The sequence below is a fragment of the Salvelinus namaycush genome, chromosome 3 (assembly GCF_016432855.1).
Source record: "Salvelinus namaycush isolate Seneca chromosome 3, SaNama_1.0, whole genome shotgun sequence".
Lineage (NCBI taxonomy): Eukaryota > Metazoa > Chordata > Actinopteri > Salmoniformes > Salmonidae > Salvelinus > Salvelinus namaycush.
This window is the reverse complement of record NC_052309.1, coordinates 68993669-69014474: the sequence shown is the minus strand read 5'-3', so window position 1 is coordinate 69014474 and position 20806 is coordinate 68993669. Positions and strand designations below refer to the sequence as shown.

The following is a 20806-nucleotide window of genomic DNA, read 5'->3' as shown; positions in this document are numbered from 1 at the left end:
TCCTTTTCCTGTAGTCCACAATCAGCTCCTTTGTCTTGCTCACGTGGAGGGAGAGGTTGTTGTCTGACCTCCTCCCTATAGGCGGACACTCTGGTATTGAACGCTGAGCTGTAGTCAATGAACAGCATTCTCACATAGGTGTTCCTTTTGTCCTGGTGGGAAAGGGCAGTGTGGAGTGCGATTGAGATTGCGTCATCTGTGGATCTGTTGGGGTGGTATGTGAATTGGAGTGGGCCTAAGGTTTCCGAGAGGATGTTGTTGATGTGAGACATGACCAGCCTTTCAAAGCACTTCATGGCTACCGACGTGAGTGCCAATGGGCGGTAATCATTTAGGCAGGTTACCTTCGCTTTTTTGGGCATAGGGACTATCTCTGTGTATTTGTGTGTCCGTGTGCAAATACTTTATGTGTGTGTGTGTGTGTGTGTGTGTGTGTGTGTGTGTGTGTGTGTGTGTGTGTGTGTGTGTGTGTGTGTGTGTGTGTGTGTGTGTGTGCGTGTGTTGTCTGAGTAAGAGAAGGCTGACAAATAAAACAGTCTGACTGCTCAATATTCTAATTTATCCGTGATTATCACCACCACTGGGCTCTCTCTCGCTTTTGCTCTGTGTGGCCTAGTTTCAATCTCACGCTCCCGCTCACTTTCACAATCACTCAACAGGAAGGAAATAAAGCATCTGATCAGATCCAGCTGACAAGGCATCCTCATTTCTGACCAGAGTGGACAAAATACATCTCTGTTATGCTTCAAATTGATGGAAGACACATGAATATATATGGAAGTCCAGAGAGGCCATATGAATAAATCTTGTTATGTTGAGATCGTTACTTATCTGATGATTACGACATAAGTTGTTTTGCCGAGATCAGAAGATCATTCTCTCATGATATAACAAAAGTTGTTTTGTGGAGATCACGAGATAAACTCTATAAATAGGAGTGGACGTATTGATGATAGATTGACAGTATGGCGGAGGAGGCAGAGCCCACGGTGGATCAGCGCATACGTTTTTATTGATTGCTACACTGAAGTATGGTACATTTCATTCTTTCTTTTTTTGTTTGGAGCTCATTATCAGCTGATAAACTAGAATGGTAACAAGCTAAATGTTCCTTAACTTGAGCTAAGAGCTCATGGGGCATCTAAGCCCTCACGGGGCATTTGAACAATGCCGGACAGGCAACCCTGTCTCCCGGGCTGTGTGCTACTCCCAAGACCACAGCCAATCGCAAGTGAGCAACAACGCAGCTAACTTGGCTAGTCTTATGAGCGAGCGAGCTAGTTAGCTACAGTTGAAGTCGGAAGTTTACATACACTTAGGTTGGAGTCATTAAAACTTGTTTTTCAACCACTTCACAAATTTCTTGTTAACAAACTATAGTTTTGGCAAGTCGGTTAGGACAATTCACTGTATCACAATTCCAGTGGGTCAGAAGTTTACATACACTAAGTTGACTGTGCCTTTAAACAGCTTGGAAAATTCCAGAAATGATGTCATGGCTTTAGAAGCTTCTGACAGGCTAATTGACATCATTTGAGTCAATTGGAGGTGTACCTGTGGATGTATTTCAAGGCCTACCTTCAAACTCAGTGCCTCTTTGCTTGACATCATGGGAAAATCAAAAAATTGTAGACCTCCACAAGTCTGGTTCATCCTTGGGAGCAATTTCCAAATGCCTGAAGGTACCACGTTCATCTGTACAAACAATAGTACGCAAGTATAACCACCATGGGACCACGCAGCAGTCATACCGCTCAGGTAGGAGATGCGTTCTGTCTCCTAGAGATGAACGTACTTTGGTGCGAAAAGTGCAAATCAATTCCAGAACAACAGCAAAGGACCTTGTGAAGATGCTGGAGGAAACCGGTACAAAAGTATCTATATCCACAGTAAAAGGAGTCCTTTATCGACATAACCTGAAAGGCCACTCAGCAAGGAAGAGGCCACTGCTCCAAAACCGCCATAAAAAAGCCAGACTACAGTTTGCAACAGCAAATGGGGACAAAGATCGTACTTTTTGTAGAAATGTCCTCTGGTCTGATGAAACAAAAATAGAACTGTTTGGCCATAATGACCATCGTTATGTTTGGAGGAAAAAGGGGGAGGCTTGCAAGCCGAAGAACACCATCCCAACCATGAAGCACCGGGGTGGCAGCATCATGTTTGATTTGATTTGATTTGATTTTTGATTTGATGTTGTGGGGGTGCTTTGATGCAGGAGGGACTGGTGCACTTCACAAAATAGATGGCATCATGAGGACAGAAAATTATGTGGATATATTGAAGCAACATCTCAAGACATCAGTCAGGAAGTTAAAGCTTGGTCGCTAATGGGTCTTCCAAATGGACAATGACCCCAAGCATACTTCCAAAGTTGTGGCAAAATGGCTTAAGGACAACAAAGTCAAGGTATTGGAGTGGCCATCACAAAGCCCTGACTTCAATCCTATAGAAGATGTGGGCAGAACTGAAAAATCATGTGCGAGCAAGGAGGCCTGCAAACCTGACTCAGTTACAGCAGCTCTGTCAGGAGGAATGGGCCAAAATTCACACAACTTATTGTGGGAAGCTTTTGGAAGGCTACCCGAAATGTTTGACCCAAGTTAAGCAATTTCAAGGCAATGCTACCAAATACTAATTGAGTGTATGTAAACTTCTGACCCACTGGAAATGTGATGAAAGAAATAAAAGCTGAAATAAATCATTCTCTCTACTATTATTCTGACATTTCACATTCTTAAAATAAAGTGGTGATCCTAACTGACCTAAGACAGGGAATTTTTACTAGGATTAAATGTCAGGAATTGTGAAAAACTGAGTTTAAATGTGTTTGGCTAAGGTGTATGTAAACTTCCGACTTCAACTGTAGGTAGTCTTGTTAGCTAGCTAGCTAGCTTGCTATCTATGCTGGTTGTTAGCTAGCATAGCTGATATGTGTATAATTGTAAGGGACACTTCATGCTTTATGGAAAATATTTAAATTTACAGAGTGGGTGAGCTCCATTCTTGACAGGCTGATCAAATTCAATAGCAGCCTCAGAGGCTGGGCTCCTGAGTGGCACAGCGGTCTAAGGCACTGCACCTCAGTGCTTGAGGCGTTACTACAGACACCCTGGTTCAAATCCAGGCTGTATCAAAACTGGCTGTGGTTGGGAGTCCCATAGAGCGGCGCACAATTGGCCCAGCATTGTCCGTATTTGGCCGGTGGAGGCCTTTTTTTAACCGATTTGCCTAGTTAAATAAAGGTAACAACAACAGAAAAAGAGGCTGTCTGCAAGGAGCATTACATATGAAACATCTTACAAGGCAGCATTTTGATTTATCAGCCTCTGAGGCTGCTATTGAATCTGATCAGCCTGACAGGAATAGAGCCCACCCCTGGATCAGATATGCATCTACCTATAATGCACTTTGACAGCTAATCTGCCTTGCCTATGAAACAGCCTACAAAGCACCAACCTTATTTCTAAGCCTCTGAGGCTGAAATTGAATCTGATCAGCCAGTCAGATTAGTTAGTCTAGCTAACAATAGCAGCTAACAAGACTACCTAGCTAACTAGCTAGCCAACAAGACTACCTAGCTAACTAGCTAGCCAACAAGACTACCTAGCTAACTCACAAGACAAGACAAATTAGCAGTGTTGTTCCTTGCATGCGATTGACTGTGGTCTTGGGGGTGGCACGCTGCCTGGGAAACAGTGCAGCCTGTCAGGCATCGACGAGTGCACTGCGATCAACGCAGTCACAGGGCCCCTTGATGAGGTGGTTGTCGTGAACAAATGAATGCGTGGTACTTTTGAATATCTCGTTTTGTTATGTCGTGATTAGGAGATAAATAAGTTGTGATCTCGACATAAGGAGGGATTCATTTTTTTTCATTCATATGTCTTCTCTGGACTAAATATATGAGCGATTGGGCATTCTGAGTCTGACTTGAGTCTACCAGTCAGTCAGACTCATGGTGGCCAGAGTAGCTGAGCTGATGAGTAATTGATTTTGGTCGAGATCAAATTAAAGCAACGAGACGTTAATTAAAGTTGTAAAAACACAGTGTCCTTGCTCTGGGGCTTGGAGGACCGTGGTCAGAGCCAGACTGCTGTTATGTTCAGACAGACATGCTTCAGAATACAAAGTACGACCTCATGAACATGGCTTGCATCCCAAATGGCACTCTATTCCTTATGTAGTGCACTGCTTTGACCATGGCCCATAGGACTTTGTTGAAAAGTAGTGCACTATATAGGGAATACAGTGCCATTTGGGATATAGCCATGGTTGCCCGATCAAAGCCCTCTCATGCAGGGTTATGTTACATCAGTCGCTGAGTAACCAGCCCAGGAAATGACATGGGAGTTGAGATTTGTGATCCGAGGGGTCAAACGTCCAGATACGGCTAACTGGGGGTGTAAAACAGCTTCATCGCACAACACACATGGCTATGATGAGCTCAACCAGGAGGTCAACGTCCAGCTTTAAACAATGGCTCATATACAGAAGTGAAAGCTATGCAAGTTACCCAGACTTTATTAGACATCTGAACAAACACACGAGCAACTGTCATATACCACAGAGGTTTCTTAGACAAACACCAGTCTCTGGGGAAACCTTCAAATACAACACATACTGTAGGTAGGTAATGAGCAATCACAGACCACAGTCTCATTGTGGAATCTGTGGAGGGACGGAAGAGGCCCATCTTTCTCTCAAGTCCCCATCCTATCCTCCTCCCATTCCCCTCTCCGTCTCCAGTGTGCCTGGCTGGGCCTCTGTCTGAGCTGAGACGGAGGGGGCTGGTGGGAAAATGGGAATGTGGTGATTAAGAGTGGGCCTATATGACCTCCCAGCTCTAAAAATACACTGTTTACTCAAGACCACTGCCAAGGAATTCTGGACTAGGCAGAGGGGAGTGCATAAATGTGTTTTGGGGGGAAACCGGAGAGAAAGGACAGGAAGTGTGTCTGTGTGTGAGGGCATGTGTGTGTGTGAGGGCATGTGTGTGTGTGTGTGTGTGTGTGTGTGTGTGTGTGTGTGTGTGTGTGTGTGTGTGTGTGTGTGTGTGTGTGTGTGTGTGTGTGTGTGTGTGTGAGGGCATGTGTGTGTGTGTGTGTGTGTGTGTGTGTGTGTGTGTGTGTGTGTGTGTGTGTGTGTGTGTGTGTGTGTGTGTGTGTGTGTGTGTGTATGCATTTCAGGAGCTTGAATAGAGCTCCTGAAAGCTACATTAACAAAGCCTTGATATCTTGGCACTTGAAGCTGCGCTGCCGGTCAACTTAATAAACCTGTCATGGTTCGATTAGTATGGAGAGTTGACATAAGAGCTCCTAGCTCTGTCCGAGTACTGACACACACAGGCAATTACCACACAGATCAAATCCAAGGACTTCTTGGAACACAGATACACACACACACATACACTTCCAAAGACAGTTGTAAACACTGTCTCTTTCAGTCTCTTCCAGCCATCATTGTCTGGCATCCCACACCAAGAGTCATGCTCTTGACAGAGAGTGTGTTTCATAGAAGGGAGAAGAAAGAGAGGGACAGAGAGAAAGAAACCGAGAGAGAGGGGGGGAAAAAAGCTAGCGAGAGCTTCCCTCAGTGGTCCCACTGTGTTCTGCCTCCTGTGTGTCTCCTAGCCTCCCACTCCTCTGTCTGTCCCTGGGCTGCCAACGAGGGGCTCGGTTGAGGCGGGAGAGGGAAGGAGTTGGGAGAAAATAGAGATGATGTGAGACAGATATGGATGCATGGGAGCGAGAGGCTCCTGTCCTGTTTGAGGGGCAGGCAGTAGGCCATGGAGGCATTTCATATAGGCACCAGCCAGACTGTATGGGTTGGGGTTGTATGACAGGCCCCTGTTAGACATCATGGTCCTGACTGCTGCTGACACTGAGCTTGGCACCACATGCTGGGATGAGGGGGCGACTACGGTCTGTCTATTGTCTGTCTACTGACTGTCTACTGTCGGTCTACTGACTGTCTACTGACTGTCTACTGACGGTCTACTGACGGTCTACTGTCGGTCTACTGTCGGTCTACTGACTGTCTACTGACTGTCTACTGACTGTCTGCTGTTGGTCTACTGACTGTCTGCTGTTGGTCTACTGACGGTCTACTGACTGTCTACTGTCGGTCTACTGACTGTCTACTGTCGGTCTACTGACTGTCTACTGACTGTCTACTGTCGGTCTACTGACTGTCTATTGTCTGTCTACTGACTGTCTATTGTCAGTCTACTGACTGTCTACTGTCGGTCTACTGACTGTCTACTGACTGTCTACTGACTGTCTACTGTCGGTCTACTGACTGTCTACTGACTGTCTACTGACTGTCTACTGTCGGTCTACTGACTGTCTACTGTCGGTCTACTGACTGTCTACTGACTGTCTACTGACTGTCTACTGACTGTCTACTGTCGGTCTACTGTCTGTCTACTGTCTGTCTTCTGTCAGTCTACTGTCTGTCTACTGTCTGTCTACTGTCTGTCTACTGTCTGTCTACTCTGTACCAGACAGGCACCATGGGTGAGCTGCCACTCTGGGTTAGTAGGTCAACGCAATGGGAAACTAACATACAACACCTAACCTAAAATGGACATATGTTGCCCATATGGGCACATGCCAGCCCTCCCATCCGATCCCACACCTGTCTCCACTCTCTCTCTCTGCAGTATCACACCTCAATCAACCTAGCTAACCAGAGGCTTTGTTCACTTCACACTAGACACTGTGGACGTGAATACACATGTAACTACGCCCACTGAGCTGCTCAGGAGAAGCTCTCTATCCACAGAACAGAACGTGAAGCCTACAGGGCTCATAATGAGTAATAACGACTACATGACATGACTAATCATGTTCAAATGAAGGTGCTATAAAGGTTAGTGCACACAGACGGAGGTGTGGGATGACCTGCTCGAACCTATACTCTCCTATTCCGGATGAACAGAAATCTGTGAAGCTCACTTTCAGAATAGTACAAACTCTCAACATCCCTTCAATATTACAGTGCTTTTCAATACAGACCTATTCTGCTTAGCCTACATTCACTTGTGACTGAATTTCATGCCTTGAATTGTCTAACTTGACTCTAAATGGGCCCCTAAACAACTAATTAAACAGGTCTAATCTGTGCGAATATATCTGAGATAAATGTGACTATACGTCAGTGTCTCCTCCCTGCTTTGTAATGGGCCATTAGATAGGTGTGGCCAGTGGCCATGTAATGGTTGTGTAGCACAGCATCTAATTCTTAGTGTGATGATTATAGTCAGTCAGTTATTTGACACACTCCCTCTAGCGCCAGCAGTAAATCACCTGTGTGACAGCTCTGAGGCCTGTCGCTCTTCTCTGCTCTGTGGAAGTGGCAGCACGCACACACACACACACACACACACACACACACACACACACACACACACACACACACACACACACACACACACACACACACACACACACACACACACACACACACACACACACACACACACACACACACACACACGCTTGTGCCAGCCTCGCCCCTCCAGGGTGTGTTCCTGAAGTGAGATTGAGTCACCTCGCTCACCCTGTCTTCCCTCCCTCCCTCGCTCCCTCAGGAGGCTGCATGTCCCGTCTGACTTGAGGCTTCAGAGAGCCTCAGCTCACCGCTCCCTCAACACCCCCACCCTCAGCCCTCCTCCCTTTCCTGTTTGAGTTGTCCTCTTGTAGTGAGTTGTGACATTATCAGGCATGTATACTGTTCATCAGCTACGTTATATAATTCTAGGACTTTTCACCACGCTGTCTGTGCTCTGAGAGGACTGAGACTGAGATTGTCTGGGAGTGAGGTGGGAGAGGGGAGGGGGTAGATAAGGATATGATGCCTGACTGATAGTGTGATGCAGGCCTGAGATCACTCATCTCCCACTCAACCACCACCATCCCACACTCACGTCATGTCTTGGCTCCCGAGTGGCGCAGCGGTCTAAGGCACTGCATCACAGTGCTAGAGGCATCACTACGAACCCTGGTTTGATTCCAGGCTGTATCATAACCGGCTGTGATTGGGAGTCCCATAGAGCGGTGCACAATTGGCCCAGCGTTATCCGAGTTAGGATATGGCTGGAGTAGGCCGTCATTGTAAATAATAATTTGTTCTTAACTGACATGCCTTGTTAAATAAATAAAAATAATAATAAAATGTGTGTGTGTGTTATCTTGCACCCCGGTGTGAGAGTCCCTCTGTCTCATGCTGACAGATGGCCTGCGAATCTGGTAGTGGTATTGGCGCGTCCTACAGATATAGAATCTTAATTTGATCACCCTGTTGTAGGAGAACTTGTAGTGTATTTGAGGTTTAAAAGGCTTCTGAAGTTTGTAATTTCCACTTGATTGTCCCTTACAAAAAATGTATCAACCCCTACAAAAATGACCATTAATTATAATGCACATAATAATTCAAATTTCTTGTCACTGCAGGATAATTTTTATGTTGTAGCAAATTGGCTCAAATTAAGATCCTACGTGTACTTCTGCATGTGTGTGTGTGCATGTGTGGTCAGGCATACTATGAGTCTTGTGGTGAGAAGCCCCATGAACCAAGCTCTGTAGAGGGAAGTAAAATATAAAAAGATTGGGTACTAATGATGTCCGTGCTTGGTGACACATCACCTACACAGAATCATACATGGACATCAAGAGCTATAGAGGAACTGATGTAAACGTTCTGAAAAACTGGAACACTGACTTCCTTAAAGCAGCGCAACGTGTGTTCACTCACACACACACGCATTCACAAACACACACACAAACAACTTACCCGTTTGTCCCATTGGCTGTGCGAGTCGGCTGAGAGAGAGTCACCTCAAGTGGACCCTGTGAAAAAAGCAACAAAAAAAAAACACTTAACCCAGCTAGCACATTTGGTTCCTTGAATGTTGTGGACACGTACGTTTTTGGTTTCCCATTGGTTCTGGGAATGAAGCCATATGTTTCCTGACCGGTAAAACGTTCTGAGAATGGAAGTGAACATTTCGCCTGTTCTGGGAACATTCATATTTAGGTTGAAGGGAGGTTCTGAGAACGTTTTACTATGGCTCCCTGAACGTTTCCTGAGAGGTTTATTTATGTTCTGAGAATGGAAATTATAGGTTATTTGAAGGCAATAAAAATAAGGTTCTGTGAACATGTTTCAACAAGACTTTTAATAACACTGTTAGCTTAGTTGAACTGTTTTGAACTCCAAGCACAAATCGCAAATAATTTGCTTAGGCATTAACTTCTAGTTCCTCCCAAACCCGGATCCGGGAGCACCCCCATCAGTAAAAAAGCTGACTAGCATAGCCTAGCATAGCGTCACAAGTAAATACTAGCATCTAAATATCATTAAATCACAAGTCCAAGACACCAGATGAAAGATACACATCTTGTGAATCCAGCCATCATTTCTGATTTTTAAAATGTTTTACAGGGAAGACACAATATGTAAATCTATTAGCTAACCACGTTAGCAAAAGACACCACTTTCTTACTCCACCATTTTTTTACTCCATCAGTAGCTATCACAAATTTGACCAAATAAAGATATAAATAGCCACTAACCAAGAAACAACTTCATCAGATGACAGTCTGATAACATATTTATTGTATAGCATATGTTTTGTTAGAAAAATTTGCATATTTCAGGTATAAATCATAGTTTACCATTGCAGCCACCATCACAACTCTCACCAAAGCGACTAGAATAACTACAGAGAGCAACGTGTATTACCTAATTACTCATCATAAAACATTTCTTAAAAATACACAGCGTACAGCAATTGAAAGACACAGATCTTGTGAATCCAGACAATATTTCAGATTTTCTAAGTGTTTTACAGCGAAAACACAATATAGCGTTATATTAGCATACCACAATAGCATACATTGATTCAAGGCAAAAATAGCGATAACGTATAAACCACCAAAATATATTAATTTTTTCACTAACCTTCTCAGAATTCTTCAGATGACAGTCCTATAACATCATATTACACAATGCATATAGAGTTTGTTCGAAAATGTGCATATTTAGCGGCACAAATCGTGGTTATACAATGTGATTAGTGGCCAAAAATTCAAGCAATCTGTCCGGCGCCATCTTGGAGAGGCACCTAATCTAATCAAAAACTATTCATAAACTTGACTAAAAAATACAAGTTGGACAGCAAATGAAAGATAAATTAGTTCTTAATGCAATCGCTGTGTTAGATTTTTAAAATTAACCTTACTGCGCAATACAGCGTGCGCCAAAGCGAGACCGCACCATAATTCATGGCGGAAATATTATTTGACATTTGTCAACATAAGTACGAATTAACAGCATAAAGACTGCTTACTATTAGCTGAGCTTCCATCAGAATCTTGGGCAAGGTGTCCTTTCTCCAGAACAATCGTCTTTGGGTTGAAAGATGTCCTCTTCTCCTGTCGAAATAGCAGCCAACGATAGCCACCCACTGGAGACGTGTCCAACTCGTGAAAGCGCATGACAAAGAAATCCCAGAAAATCGCAATAAACTGCTATAAACTGCTATAAGTCGGTTTAAATTAACTACCTTATGATGTCTTTAACACCTATAACGAATAAAAACATGACCGGAGATATAGAACTACTAAAACGAAAGCGTTTGCAGGACGCCATTGTGATGTCTTCATGCGTCAGGCGCACCGTTGAAAAGGAAGGTACTTCCGTTCCACGGTCTTATATAAGGTCCCAGATTGCGCAATCGACTCCATTCAAATTCTCACCGCTTACTGACATCTAGAGGAAGACGTATGCAGTGCATGTAGCCCCATAGCTTACATGGGGACTTATAAACTGACCCTAGAACAGGGACCTCGATTTCTGAAATCTCACTCCCCGACAGGAAATGTGCTGCAGAATGAGTTCTGTTTCACTCAGAGAAATAATTCAAACGGTTTTAGAAACTAGAGTGTTTTCTATCCAATAGTAATAATATGCATATTGTACGAGCAAGAATTGAGTACGAGGCAGTTTAATTTGGGAACTCATTTTTCCAAGATCGAAATAGCACCCCCCATAGGCTCAAGAGGTTAATCATGTAAACACACGTATTCTTTTATTGTGGCACATCAGTGAGATTTTAATCTATGACCTTCTGTTCTGTATCCATGGGATTAGCCCACTGGGCCACCAGGATGGAGCTAGCATGCCATGTTTTTTAACTCATACAAAGCTGTTCATTTGAGTCTATTCAAACAGACTCCATTTCAAAGGAAACAAGCACTGATTAAGATCAGGTGTGGCCAATTAGTAGGCGCAACCAACACAGATGAACACGCTTAACAAGACAGAGGATAGAGATAGTTTTGTTGATGCTCCAGAACATAATTTTTTGTTAAATAACATTCTTAGAAAGTTCTCTGAACGTTACTAAAGTGGTTTGTGGTTTGTGGTTTTTATGGATCTTATTTGTATGTTCTCTGATCTATTTGAGAACATGACTTTAAATAGAACCATGATTCCTCATGTAGGAAACGTTATGCTGAAACTACTGAAAATCCCAAAGAAGAATGTTGTTTCTTAACATACTCAGAACAATGTAAGCACATGACTTTAAATAGAATCATGAGGAAACCTGTAGGAAACGTTATGCTGAAGTACTGAAATTCTCACAGAAGAACGTTGTTTCTTAATGTTCTCTGAACTATTTGAGAATATTCCCAATTGTTAAACCAGTTGGAGAACGTTCCTAGAATATTACCAACATTTTTATTAAATGTAACCATGTTTGAACTTTTAGGAAACGTTCTGTTCAAGTAGTGTAAATGAGCTTTGAATGTTCCAAAGCCAAACAACTATCCTGCACCATTCCCAGAAGGTTTTGGGAAGGTAGTATGTAAAATAACCATAGGACCAACACCCTCTCACCAAGATCAAAGAAACGTATGGTTCTCATAACGTTATGTGCTAGCTGGGAAGAGTCTGCATTCTGATTACAACATACATGTGTAATGAGGGGTGATCTGAGAGAGCTATGGGCCCATCAGTTCAAGGTAGATAAATAACCCTGCAGAGATTTGATGTAGGCTAGTTAATGTGCTATGACAGTTAGCACGGTAGGTTCCCAGGTGGGTTCCCAGGCAGTCTAGATGGGGTGATTTCCCCCCTGAAGGTTTGCCCTACAGTACAGCATTCTGCCTGTCTTTCCTGGCAGCCACACCAGGCACATAGCTGCTCTGTTCTTGTAATGGTTGGCTTTCACATGCAAGGGTGAGATGGTTGGGAGAAATATGGCATTAAAAACAGGCTCATTTAACATAAGCGCCAGGAACAGAGGATTATTTTGTGCTTTAGCTCAACACACACCCCACACCCTTTTATTCACATCCAGTCGTTTCTGTGAAAAAGGCAACTAACATAAAATATTTGTGGTCGGTCGCACTCCTATCTCACATAGCTGTATGTGTCTTTATTTGTTTATTACTGTTATATAAACACACAAATGACAAAATGATATATTCAAGTTCCATTAAGACTAATGTTGGTACAGTGTCAAAATAAACCAACAGAAATAAATCACTTTTTTTCTTAGCAAACACTTCTAGCCAGAGCACTTGAACCTTTAGGTCACTAGACCAACCAAGGCTGTAACACAGTACAGCCTACCCTCACATGCTGCTGGCACTCCTCTTTCAGAGAGAGACAGAGAGACAGACAGACAGAGAGTGAGAGGCCACACCAGGGAGACAAACAGACTAGGCCCATAAATGAGGGTGTAGAGACAGACTCCTGTTTCTACTTTAACTGCACTGATGATTAAGCAGAGGGCTTTTTTTCATTTCCTGGAAAATCACAATGAGGGGCCAACATCATTTCAGTGTACAGTACTTTTCCTCTTAAACAGCCATCTATCCCCACCCCTCTCTCTGCTGCACACTGAGAGATGTGTCAACTGAATACATGGAGCCCCTGCTAGCAGTCAAGTTGGAACAGTGAACTTTTTATTCTGGACGCCCTGCAGCCAGGGGCTGGAAAGGAGATTTCCTTTTACTGCGTATGGGCCCTTAGGATTCCTAGCCTGGCCTTGGAAAACCTCATCAGAGCTAGCCTGTGATCCAGTCGGCCCGTGTCCGTTGTGCGCTCTGTGTTTCTGTGGCCTGTGATGTTGTCTCTGAGGAGTCACAGCCTTGAGGGAGGCCCTGCGGCGGCCCGGCCCGGCCCGGGGTTCTGGCCTACCTGAAACACTATCCAGGTCAGCTCTGGGCCCCTCGTTGTTCAAACACCACATTTTACTGCTGGGTCTGCTAAGTTTAGGACTCTGCCTCTGCAAAGTGCTTCAGAAAGTTTTTTTTTAAATGGGAAAAGAAAAATCCAACTACTAATGTACAGCACGCACTCTGTATGAGGGTAGACGCCGGGCGCAGGGCCGGGGGTCAAATGAAAGGATAAGAAGAAGGTGTGAGTAATGTGATTGAGTTCAAGTTTAACCCAGGGAGAGGTACTGCAAACGTCAGACGAGCTCGATAGGAATGACTGAATGGTGTCGTAAAGCAATTTGTGAATGAGGCTCGAGCGGGCTGTGGCCCTCCTCTGCTCCTGGCTCTGCTTGGCCCTCGGCGACCCTCAACCGTCTGGCCAAGTCCCCGTTCTCTAGACATTCTGCTCACACCAGGCACAGCCTGAGTCTGCCATGTCTGGCTGAGAGAAAACTGGTGACGGAACTGATCGCCAATTGCCATACGGGAAGTCGGCTTATAAATCCAAGAAATAAATCCTCCCCAGTCTTATTGTGAGTCGGTACTCTCTAAGAAAAGAACACTGTCACTGAACATTATCTCCCCTGTCTGTTTATCTAGGCCAGAGATTCCCAAACTTTTTCACTCACACTTATTTCCTGCAATTCTACATATTTTGTCATGGGGTGAAGAGAAAAGTTTTAAAGCAAATTGTCTTGCAATTCTGTACATTTTGCCTTGTCTAACGTGTATTCATGTGACATTTGAATGACTCAAACATTACAACAAAATCTATGGGCTAGTTGATCTGGACAAGTGATAAATATCTCTCTAATGTATACAATGACTGACATGACAAGAGGAAAACTGATGATGCACTACCCTATTTCAAAATTGCACCTTGTGCATTCCACTATTACAACTTCAAGAGTATGTTGAAAGCCCCTGCGATCCCTCGCCCCCCGGTTTGGAGGTCTAAGCTACCTCTTTAAATGCATAGTCCCAAAGATGATAGAAGGAGAAAAGAAGGAGGGAACGGCGTGCTATTCAGAAGTCTGGAGGAGCCGATCTCGAATGGAGAGGGTAGACAGAGTGGAAGAGAGGGCAGGCAGGGGATGAATCATCCCGGACTGGAGCCGGGGCCCGGGAAGGAGGGAGGGAGAGATGCCGTGATGTATTCGTTCCGTGGCTCACTTCCGCTCTCCTCTGGCCCCCCTCCACCACCACCACACCCTCCTCCCCCTGCCTGGCCCTGCAGCTCTCCTGGGAGGCTGAGTAACCAGGATGAAATGCTCGGGCTCTACCAACGCCAGCCTGAGGACCAGATGTGTGGCCTGAAGGTGGTGAGGCCGCGACGCAACGGAAACCAAATATAAACCAGTGTACCATAACACCTCTGAAGACTCTTTTCTAATAAAGAGGGAGGAGGGGAGGGCAGAGGCATCGCCGTTAGCCGGTTAACAGGACCCACTTTCGGGCAAGCCAGGACTGGACCTGATTCTTCCCGGTAATGCTGGCATCTGTCGTAGACGGGCACATTGCCCGGTGGCAAACATAGCTAGGCCTAACTTTATATTGCATCTAGCAGAATGCTGAGATTTAAGTGGAAACATGGAAGGGAGAGAGAATGACGGATGTCCTCTCCTAAAATTAGTGCCCTGGCTATCTCAACACTGGAGGCATTCATCTCAGCCTGCCTGACTGTTTGGGCAGCTGTTGGGGGAGCAATTTCTTTGAATCCGGATTGTAAACATGCAGGGGAAAGGTTCTGAACTGGCCTAGGCAGGGACCGCTCTGCCAGCCAAGCCTGCACAAGCGTCACAACTGAGTCATGCCTCCAACCTCAGCTGGAGCACAGGCCGGGCACAGATGGTCACTCCATAGTTTCAGTATTATGGCTGTTATGCTTCACAACCCTTCTTGGCACCGCAGCGGAAAACGTCGACGTAGTAGATGGTGGTGGTGGTGAAGATGTTGGATGGATGTATCTGGAGCAGAGGGGAGACTCGTCACTCCTCCACCAGGCCTGTGGGTAGCTGTGGTCATCCCTGGCAGCAGCAGGGACCATTTAGCTAACAAGCTTTTGGAGAGAAAATGTTCCAATACACACACACAGGGAGGGCTGGGAGGTCTGACCTACTGCCTCAAAGTACGGCTTGTCAAACGCTGGACGTAACTGAGGCCACTGTGTAAACAGTGGAACTTCCCTGTAGGGCTTTCCCAGGACCAGGACTCATCTACGACACCCACCTTCTGACCCCACCCCCAAAACCACCATTGACACCATGGAAAGCTAAATATTACAGTTCACAAATCCTTTGATTTTCCTTGGGATGGACGGCCTTCGGAGTCTGTGCTGTAATGGTGCATTCTTAGTCTGGGTCAGCTGAGGTCTAATTGGTTGGCTCAGCAGGTAGTATTGACTGGTCGTATCTATATCCAGCACACATCAGTGAGAAGGGTCAGGCCGGGAGGAAACAGGATTAGCAGTAGACAGGAAATCAATAATCAATATTTTCTAGGGAGTTGTGTCCGGTTGTAGTTAAGGAGCTGATACAATCTCAAGCGGGAGGTTAGGCCTACTGTTGTAGAAAAGGGTATGAACACACAATAACCTAAGTCACTGGAGCAAACCAAAGCCAGTGGTGTGAACAATAGGCCAAACCCCCATCACCACTCATTCACATAGCCTATGCTCACTGTAGTCCAGATTATCCAACATGGACGGCCACACAATGAATGTGAAATTAGATCATTATTGATTTGAACAGGGATGTTCTTTAGAGGTTACTCTCTTTGTTCTCTTTTGGGAAAGGAAGTGTGCAGCACACTATTGGGTAAATCCATATGAACTCATTTCAAAAGCTTACAAACAGGGTTGTCAAACTATTTAATAATTTCTTGCACAAAAATGTTTTGAATATAAAAAAAAATCTTTTTTTTAAAATCTTTAACGTCAATGATCTAAAAACGTGTAAACTCCGATTTTGTTCATACGTTGTAGCTTAGACCCTACTTTAGATCCTCTGAGGTTTTAGTGTTGTGCCGCCATCGGTTGAGACACAACATGCTGTTGAATACAGGGTGGGTGTCATTTCAATCATAGAAAACAAATCTGAGAATGGACCTATCCCTTCAGACTAGCTGTAGCTGGTACACCATTCAAATGTCAATTCAATTGCAATTTTAAGTTCTAATTACTACCACAAAGATGGCCGCCGGTCAACCCACCGTCGAATGTCAACTGGTCATGTCTATAATATTATCTATCCTTCAATGATTTCAATAGATTTCCTATGGAGGACTGATAGTAGCCTAAAACGTAAAACAACATATCCCATTCAAGTCAACATTCTCTGATATGTGGACCTCCAACCATCTTTGTGGTATTATTTGAAAGTCTAAATGTCTTTTTGATTCTCATTTTAGTACATTTATCAGCCAAAACATGACTCCCACCCTGTATTCAAGAGCATGTTGTGTCTCAACCGATGGCGGGCACAACACAAAAACCTTAGATTATGTCAAATAGGGTCTAAGCTACAACATATGCAAATATGTAATAAATGAAAAAAGAAATTATAAAACAGTTTGACAACCCTGTTTGTAAGCTTTTAAATGATATCAATCTCAACAGTTTATCTTTTACAGTGATGAAGATATGGATGTCTCATTGTATGGTGGGGTATGGAAAAATAGGTCAACGTTATGCACCTTTATCTCTTGAAGGTATTGATATTCAGGTCCAAAAAGTCACTTTCTGAGCACTTCTACAACAGGCAAATGTGTATGGAAGATTTAGTTCAAATCAAAAGGGGTGCTGTCAAAAAGTGAGTGAACTCAAATGGATTTACCCCACTGTAAGTCACAAAGAGGTAATGACAGAGAGAAGACATGATTGAGGGGCTAAAAGGGGTGGTGACATTTTTTGGCCTGGATATGCATGGCTAGGTTAGATGGAGGGGTTATGCTATATGGTGGGAGGTTGAGCACAGGAGGTTGGTGGCACCTTAATTGGGGAGGACAGGCTTGTGGTAATGGCTGGAGCGGAATAAGTGGAATGGTATCAAACACATCAAACATGGGTTCCATGTGATTGATGCCATTCCATTAGCTCCTTTCCAGCCATTATTGTGAGCCGTCCTCCCCTCAGCAGCCTCCACTGGGCTGGAGTGGGTCTTACTTTAAACCCATCAAGCGGCCTTAACTGAGACATACTACAATAACCCTGCATTGATTGAGGAAATGGACCATGGATGGATTTTTTTTTTTTGTTGCTATCACTGCCAGACAGATGGTGCATAATGATCAAGACATGGGATGTTTGCCAAGAACAACTCTCCAGTACTGACACCTCTCTGGATCCCCCTGAGCGCCAGATGTTCCTCTTATCTCCGAACCAGACCAGACTGTTAGTGCAGTTGGACTGCTGGGAAGAGACCTGCCTATCCATCGCAACTCAAGACCATTTTCATTAAAAACGTATCTCCTTCCAGTTTCTAAAACATACGTGTGGAACAGCTGGCAGACAGAACGGATGACAGGAATGGATATAGACTATCACTCATAACATCTTCAGAGGTGAACAGGAGGGGAGAGTGGATTATTCTGCTGGATGGGTGTTTCGTGTTCTTGTTGTGGAAGAAGACATGCTGCCCAAGTCAAGCTAAGCACTGCAAGCAATACAGGAAATATGACTGAAAGCGTAACATTAAGAACTATTGAATTAGGCCTACAACTAGAGGGCTTGCTAAGCTGCGGTCAGTAATATTGACTTTGACGATGAATTCTAGGTAAAGCTCCTTTTTAATGGACATGTGAGGAGGGTACAGTACGTTGTGTACTAGATTGACGTGAAGAGGTTACCTCAATACAGGGTAACAATGACCCCTCACAAGTGGGCGGACAACGCTGAACTCTCTGTGCCCGATTAGACGACTGACATTACGGAGAAGACAAGGCCACAGTCTTGTTTGCCATACAGTGGACGGAGGCCACAGGATCGATTCCATTCAACACTGGGCTTTTTGGTTGCATCACACTGTGTGACATTACTCAATGTTGCCCAGGCTTCAAAGAACAGGCCAAACACAGGGATCAACATGCATTCTGTCTGTCTGCATGCACTGTATCCATGACAGTGGAACTGTATTTTATTGTGATGGAGGGAGCAGGTCACATGAATGACCTGACACACTCCCTGTATCCTGGGAAATGAATCAGTCAGGTCAGCATGATGGTAGTGGTACCACTTCAAAACTGTAAATATGGGCTCTGTGACAAAGCTGATCTAACACAACCTCTAGTCTAGGCCTACCTTTGTGCACATAGGCCTGCTCATTCCTGCCTAAGTCTGCATGTTACCATGTGTATCAATCTTGGATAGGATTCTAAAGTGGAATATGGTTCTTTTTTTGCATGGATAGACCTTGCCCTGGCCCAACTCCACTTCATTTTCCTGCTGCTGAACCCATAGCCAGCAGTGAGTGTATTCATGAGCTGGTGTTCAGGGCAAAATCAGGAAGGTGGGTAACTAGGGTGACAGGGAGTCGTGTAGCCAGCCATACCTCTCTGTGGTGAGGAATGAAATGGATTCATCAACTTATAGCTGCCACTTGTGTGTTGCCCTTCACAGCAAACTGCACCATGATTTATGCTGGCTATGTAGGTTATGCTTAGTTATAACTATGTTATAACTAAACTCACTGGTCACCATAACAACACCCACCCGTAGCACGCGCTCCAGCAGGTAGATCTCACTGGTTATCCCTAAAGCCAACACCACCTTTGGCCGCCTTTCCTTCCAGTTCTCTGCTGCCAATAACTGGAACGAATTGCAAAAATCGCTGAAGTTGGAGACTTGTATCTCCCTCACTAACTTTAAGCATCAGCTATCTGAGCATTTCACCGATTGCTGCAGCTGTACACAGCCCATCTGTAAATAGCCCAACCAACTACCTCATCCCTGTTTTTATTAACTTTTTTTGCTCTTTTGCACACCAGTATTTCTACTTGCACATCATCATCTGCACATCTATCACTCCAGTGTTAATTTGCTAAATTGTAATTACTTCGCTACTATGGTCTATTTATTGCCTTACCTCCTTACTTCATTTGCACACACTGTATATAGATTTTTCTATTGTTATTGACTGTACTTTGTTTATTCCATGTGTAACTCTGTGTTGTTGTTGTTGTTTTTGTCGCACTGCTTTGCTTTATCTTGGCCAGGTCGCAGTTGTAAATGAGAACTTGTTCTCAACTGGCCTACCTGGTTATATAAAGTTGAAATAAAAAAATAAAAAAGTTAACTATGTTATAACATGTACATGTGTCATAGTAAGCAATCAGATTCAAATACAATTTCTACTTTGTGTACTCTCAAACGTGTTCCATACAGGTTAAATGCTTGATTACTTTTTATAAAGATGTAGCTTCAGCCTTTATGGTGTCTCCCTATGTAGCAAAATCCCATCTGACTGACATATTGGCTGTTATTTAGTAGTCACGAAGATGAGAATAATACATAGGCTGTGCATAGATGCGTATGACAAGTCTTAACAACGCAGTATAACTGCATCATAGGGGAGGAGGGGGCAGACAAATAATATTAACATGGTAATACTAATAATGCATGCAGATAAGGTTACTTACACGTCCGTTGCAAGTCAGATCCTCCTTGTTGCGCAACTCAAAAGATTCTTCCTCCTCTTTCTCCCCATAGTCACGTCCGAGCAAATTGAAACCCTGCCTGCAGCACAGAAACCAACAAAATCCTTGTACAGGCATTCAAATCGGGTAAAGTCAGGTGTTTTCGACGATTCTGGTCGTAAAGTCAACATTCAACGTCTGGCCTCTGGGGGTACGCGTGTACGTCTCACAGTACGTAACTAAATCCAGAGTCGCGTGAGGATAACATCCAAGTTGAACAGCTTCTCTCCATAGACTTCCAGGGGGAATATGACAAACAGACACATACGCCAAGAGAACTGTCCAACACTAGCCTATAGAAGAAACATAGAAGCTATCGAAGAGTTCAACCTGGTGAAAATTAGTCTGAAAGTTGTGTCAAATATGTCCTTCCAAAAGTCTAGTTGTTGCCTTGTTTCCCGAGACTTTGCTCGTATCTGAAGTCGTTGCGCAAGTTATCACAAGCTAACTAAAATACCAATGTATCTACTTTCAAGCCTAAATACCACTACTGGCTGGCAAAACCATGAATATTGTAAATAAAAGCCGTCTAAAGAAATCAATATGAGGAGCGAAATTCGTGTTGCCTGCTGCTATTCACATACTACAGTGTAGTAGCTAAACTAAAGGGTAGGCAGGCGATTATGACTTACTTGACTTGAGTTTGAACAAAAGCGTGCCAGAGATCAGCCAGCCTTGAATGGGCGGGTCGAGCCGTCCCCTCATGTCGAATACGAAATGTAACTGGCTGGACTATAACACGCCCAGAAAAGGCACGCCTATCTTACACGCCCCCTCTTCCAACAGACTATTGCGTCACATGCCTCTTTGATGACCTACGACTTTAGCATCCTTGCCCATCATTCTTGAGAAAAAAAGTTTTCTTACCACGTCTACTTCAT

At 44.2% G+C, this 20806-nt stretch overlaps 1 protein-coding gene across 2 annotated transcripts in view; it reads right to left on the bottom strand.

Annotated features, from left to right (window-relative positions):
- Positions 1-20551, bottom strand: part of LOC120036126 (unconventional myosin-X-like) — a 50021-nt gene extending 29470 nt beyond the window's left edge. For both annotated transcript variants that reach the window (XM_038982602.1, XM_038982607.1), the window contains exons 1-2: positions 19869-20551; positions 8797-8852 (exon numbers count right to left, since the gene is read on the bottom strand). In XM_038982602.1, coding sequence (XP_038838530.1) covers positions 8797-8852; positions 19869-20003 — 191 coding nt within the window. In that variant the 5' untranslated portion in view covers positions 20004-20551. The remainder of the gene's footprint in view (positions 1-8796; positions 8853-19868) is intronic.
- Between the last annotated feature and the right edge of the window lie 255 nt (positions 20552-20806).